The sequence below is a fragment of the Eurypyga helias genome, unplaced genomic scaffold (assembly GCF_000690775.1).
Source record: "Eurypyga helias isolate BGI_N326 unplaced genomic scaffold, ASM69077v1 scaffold27188, whole genome shotgun sequence".
In the NCBI taxonomy this organism is placed as follows: domain Eukaryota; kingdom Metazoa; phylum Chordata; class Aves; order Eurypygiformes; family Eurypygidae; genus Eurypyga; species Eurypyga helias.
This window is the reverse complement of record NW_010265386.1, coordinates 805-5,956: the sequence shown is the minus strand read 5'-3', so window position 1 is coordinate 5,956 and position 5,152 is coordinate 805. Positions and strand designations below refer to the sequence as shown.

Genomic DNA, 5,152 nt, shown 5'->3' with positions numbered 1-5,152 from the left:
GCTTAATGTGTCTAAAGCCCATGGAGATAACTCCTATTTTGGTGTTACTGCTAGTGTGCTAGCCCTCGCTTTCATGAAAACAGTGTGGTGATATCTAAGAGTGGCATTTCGATGCCTGAAATGCTCCTCATATAAATAGAACAAGCAGCTCAGCATGACCAAGTGATAAAATTACCTTCTGGTCTTCAGGAACTTCAGCACACAACCAGGCTATAGGGACCTCAGTGTACCCCTCTTCACAGCACAAACAAGTACGTTTGGAAATGGATCTGGAAGAGACATACAAAGAGGAAGAGAATACAGAGGGGAAAATTACTCGAGCTGCAGCTGCAAAGTTGGTGAAAAAGGCTTTTCTTGAAGCCCTGAAGTCCAATGACTTTGAAACACTGGAAGAGCTCTTAAGCCAAAAGAAAATAGACGTGGACACGGTGTTTGAAGTGGAAGATGAAAACCTGGTTCTGGCATCCTACAAACAAGGTAAATGTGGCAGCATTCACCTGCCAGGAAATAGATGGGTTTGAGTGATTTTCAAGAAACTCGGGCCTTTTATCTCTTCTGAAGCTGCAGCGTAAGCTGACTCACAGGCAGCAACATCTCGGTAGGCTCACATGGTCACTGCAGCAGGCGAAGCTTATCAGCTGTGCCGGCCGGTTTTGGTGGAGGGCAGGCCAGAGACCAGCCTGAGCTGCTGTGCTGTTGAGCCAGCTGCTGCAGCTTCAGGGGAGTCCAGAAAAAGGATTGTCCCAGCAAAGAACTCAGGTGCAAAGCCCAGAATAGACACATGCAGGCTAAGTGTGGTATACACATTTCTTGCATGTACCCAGTCACATATACAGAAGCATTTAGAAAGAGAAAATATTCAATGTTGTCTGGTTTTGATTTGCAGTAGTAGTAGAGTGAATTCTCCCTAGCTCAGGAGAGCTAAGGAAATCCTGTGGACCTTGGGTGTTGCTGGATGGGAGGAAATTTATTTTTCAAACTGACAGAAAGTGAGGGTGTGCTAGTTTATCAAAACAGAAAAATCATCTGGAAAAACATAACCAGAAAAAGACATCTCTTTCGGGGTGTAGAAAACCCAAACCAGTCCTCAGCCAGACACTGGATGAGTTTCCAAAAGCTTACAACTTAAAGCAATAAACCAAGTTTGCTCTCTGCTAAAATCAACATACTTCATGACCTACTTGCTAACAAATTCGTTGTGTGTATCTAGAAAACAGCAACGATCAGCCTGTGCCAGAAGTTAATCCTATGTGGAGATAAACACCTCCAGGCCTAGAAGCACAGCAAATGTACTTTCTTTTCTGTGACATAAAGAAGGGAGAACATCCCACCTCTTCTCTTTTTCTGTGTTTAACTCTTATTTAACGATTGGCTCCTGTTCTTTTGATTTCATTAAGGTGAGGATGAGGCAGTCATGACGTACTTCCCTTGGGGACTGTGTCTGGGCTATGCCACAAAGTAATGAATGTATCTTAAAATACATTTTCTTTTGGCCTCAGAGGTCTGAGATGCATTCTGGTTGAGGTTTGAGACTACAGGAACAATTCAGTGGTTTATTAATTAACCTGTTTAATTAACCTGTTTCCTCTGGAGAAGTCTCTCCTTTCTCCAAAAAGTAGAGAGGTAAACGCACCCTATGACCTAAATCACAGCAGTGTATTCACTCTGTCTAAAAGGCAGGAGGCACTCTTCCAACTCTCATGCAAATTGTACTTTTATTTGGAATCCCAGGTAACTGTGATATGAGAGGGGGATTTCCTTAAGGAGGGAGAGGGTAGAAAAATTAACCCCTACCATCACACTACTCTGACAGCCTGAGTTTTGCTGTAGCCCTGAGCAATGAAGTGGAGAAGAAATGCCATGGGTGAGAGAGTAGCTTTGCTTCCCCTTTTCCAAAGGGGCTGAGAGTTCCCAAGGACACTGACCTGCATGCACTATGGCTTTTTCATGTTTCCAACCAAAGAAAAAGTCAAGCTGAATGAAGCCTTCCATGGGGCCCACATCTGCTTTCTGCTCAGTGCCTGGTCCCTGCCCCTCTGGGCTCAGAGATGTCTGCGGGTTTGGGCAGAGGACATGGGAGATGCTCCCTCAGGATGTCTGAGCTCAGCTCACCTGTAGCAGCACAGGCAAAGGAAATAAACAGGGGTCTCAGGCAGGGAAACTGTAGCTATATAAAGTGATAACTTGGCTTTCAGGATGACTTTCCTGTTGTTATGTATCATTTATGGCTCACATCTGGCCATAAATGTGAGGCCCAGCTCTGTGTCAGGTAAGCCAGCAGTGCCCCACAGCTCACTGGAAACAAGCGAGAATGCCGTGTGGGTACACAGATGGGGAGTTGATGGAAGAAACGTGCTCTGCTATGTGCATAGACTCAGGGAAATAGCCCACCTACTTTGTGCCCGGTTTGGGGGCATACGATGCAAAGGTGGTCTTACCCAAGTTGCAAGTGTAACCTGCATAGTCAGTGGGTTGAGAGAGGGCTGAGTGGATGCAGAGGAGCCTCTCATCCCATTTGGGCATTCTGGGCTACCTGCTTTTGCCATTCATGGTCTGAGTTCCTTGGGGAATGAGGTTCATAGTCCCAAAATTTAGTCCTAGAGTGGATGCTGCGGTCCATAGACAGTTTCTCACCCCTGACGTCTCACACACTAGTAGTAACAAATGCTTATATTGGTCAGGAACAAATCACTGCAGCCATGCCAGAGCAGGAGGTGCAGTTGCTGTCATGACTGTCCATTTTATATCTGTAATCTTTCAGTTTTAGCAGGAATCTAGTGATTTTCAGATGCCTACAAGAACTGCATTACCGGCATCTATCTCAGAATATACTTGAAATTTAACTAGGAGGGAAGAAGAACTTTAATCCAAGTTTCTCCCTACCACCAGCACTTTGCTTCTATCTACCTCCTTCTTTTCTCTCCATCTTCTTTCTGTCTAATACAACACACATCAATTCTGTAAAAAACTGTATCTATACGACATTAAGGCTGAAAAACTATATGCAACTAGAGATTCAAAGCTGAAGGTCTGAAATAATTTGACCTCATACATGCTTAGTATTTTGTTCTGTCTTTTACATAACAGCATTCAACCAGGCATTCATCCAAGGAGAAATGGATAAAAGTCAAACCCAGAATATTTTATAGACACTTTCTAGCTAAGAGGCAGCTGCTGTATCTAAAAAAAGGAGAAAAGATGAAGTTTTAGACTTTCTGCCTTCTGTACATTATTGTTATTGTTTAACTTTTTTAAAACAAATTACTATAGTGATAACTTCAGAGACTGTCTCTGTGCAGTCATTAAGCATGCAGTCCTATTTTGGGAAGAAATATTTAAGTGGTATTTGGTCTTACACCTGTTTGCAAGTTAAAAAACATTAAAACGTGAAATTTTGTGAGAAAAATCGGAACAGTTTGGAGCCAAATTTCATGCTAAAGTGTCGCTGCTTCTATTTGTTTCTTCAACCTAATTTACATCAGCATCCAAGCTCCTTCCTCCATACTCCTCAGGGGCAGTAGTTGGCAGGAGGTCTGCGATACAGCTGCAGCCACATTGCCAGGGGTCATCTATGTGCAATGCATCACTGGAGGTCTGGATCCAGCTCCTGACATGTAAGAACCTGCCATCTCCCACGCAGAAACAGCAGAATGAGCTATTTATTGAGTCACTGGCCTAAGCAAATGCTGCCTTCTTATTCCAATGCCACCTCTGCTCAGCTATTAGTAGGATGAAGATCTCATTTCTCTCATATTTTTTAGCTGGTGGCACTTCAAAGGCTCTAAGCATATATTTTTTTTTAATTTAGTCTACACAGTTCACAAGAAAAAAAACCCCTCTGCCTTCAGAATACATATACACGGGAATAATCAGTCCAAAAGGCAGACTATTCAACACACATAGTAAAAGTGCTTAACGTAAATGAAGTTATACTTGAGAGAACTTTGTGTGCACCAAGCTGTAGCTGGTGAAATTACAGTAATTTAAAGCAAAACTCTAACCCTTCCTTCTCCCTCAATTATTCTCAGTAGGCGGATAGCCCAAAGAAAAGTCTTTGCCAAAGATGGTTACACATTTTCACTTTGTACAGGGTACTGGCTGCCTAGCTACAAATTAAAAATCTCCTGGGCAACTGGACTTCATCTAGCTGTCATGTATGGACATCTGGAGAGTCTTTCGGTCCTGCTCAGTCACAAAGCTACGATCAACTGCCGGCCCAATGGAAAAGCTGCAATCCACGTAGCGTGTGAAATGGCAAATGTTGAGTGTCTCAAGATCCTTTGCAACCACGGAGCTAAGCTGAACTGCTTTTCAATGAGTGGGCAGGCACCCCTGCACTTCTGTACGACCCGAACCTCCATGCCTTGTGCCCAGCAGCTGGTTTGGAGAGGTAAGGTAAAGCTCTGGAGGGCCTCTTGTGGCATCCCTAGAGACAGGGGGCATGGTCTGTGGTTTCTCTTAGGATGCAATTTGTCACAGCACCTGTGTGTTCATCCCTTCCATCCACAGCTGGCCTATGTCTTCATCTCAGACATCCTTGCCCTACTCTTTCATCAGTCAAAGTTTTTCCCATTCTGATTCTTCACCCCATCTGTCATTCCCTCTCCCAGGCCACCAGCCCTTACTCCAGGATTTTTTCCCTTTTCAGTGCCTCCAGCCCACTGCTTGGTCAGACCCTCAGCAGAAGAGCTCATCTGAATCAGGGAGTTTCTATTTCTCTCTTTTTTTTTTTTTTTTCCTGTCATCTGCATCTACGTTTACTATTGAGATGTTTTCACATGGAAGTGTGCCCCTCTCCCCTTCTTTCTTATCCAAATTTCCTTGATCTCATAAAATTCTTCCAACCGCTTGTTTTTTTAGACCTGACCTTCATACTATCTCTTCATTTCTCAGCAGCCAAACTCCTGCATATATATAGGGACTGGGGAAAAAAAAGCTCTTATATATGATTTTTTTCCAAAAAAAATAACATACGTTATGCTGCTGGTCATCTGTAACAAAGCTATGACTAGACATAATTTCTGGATAAATATATTGTTGTTGCACACTATTTCCTTAACACAAGAATGCTGACTTAGGCAGATATAAAAGGTAGAGCAAAATCAGGGAATTCAAGTCTTCAGCTGCAAACAGATTCCCCTATTTATCACAC

The 5,152-nt window shown here is 43.3% G+C and overlaps 1 protein-coding gene across 1 annotated transcript; it reads left to right on the top strand.

Annotated features, from left to right (window-relative positions):
• Positions 1 to 263: 263 nt before the first annotated feature.
• Positions 264 to 4,390, top strand: LOC104513398 (ankyrin repeat and SOCS box protein 4-like; the record flags this gene model as incomplete). The annotated part of the gene is made up of 2 exons (XM_010156731.1): positions 264 to 477; positions 4,091 to 4,390. Coding segments are annotated over exons 1-2 (514 nt in total), but the record flags the coding sequence as incomplete, so codon positions are not given.
• Between the last annotated feature and the right edge of the window lie 762 nt (positions 4,391 to 5,152).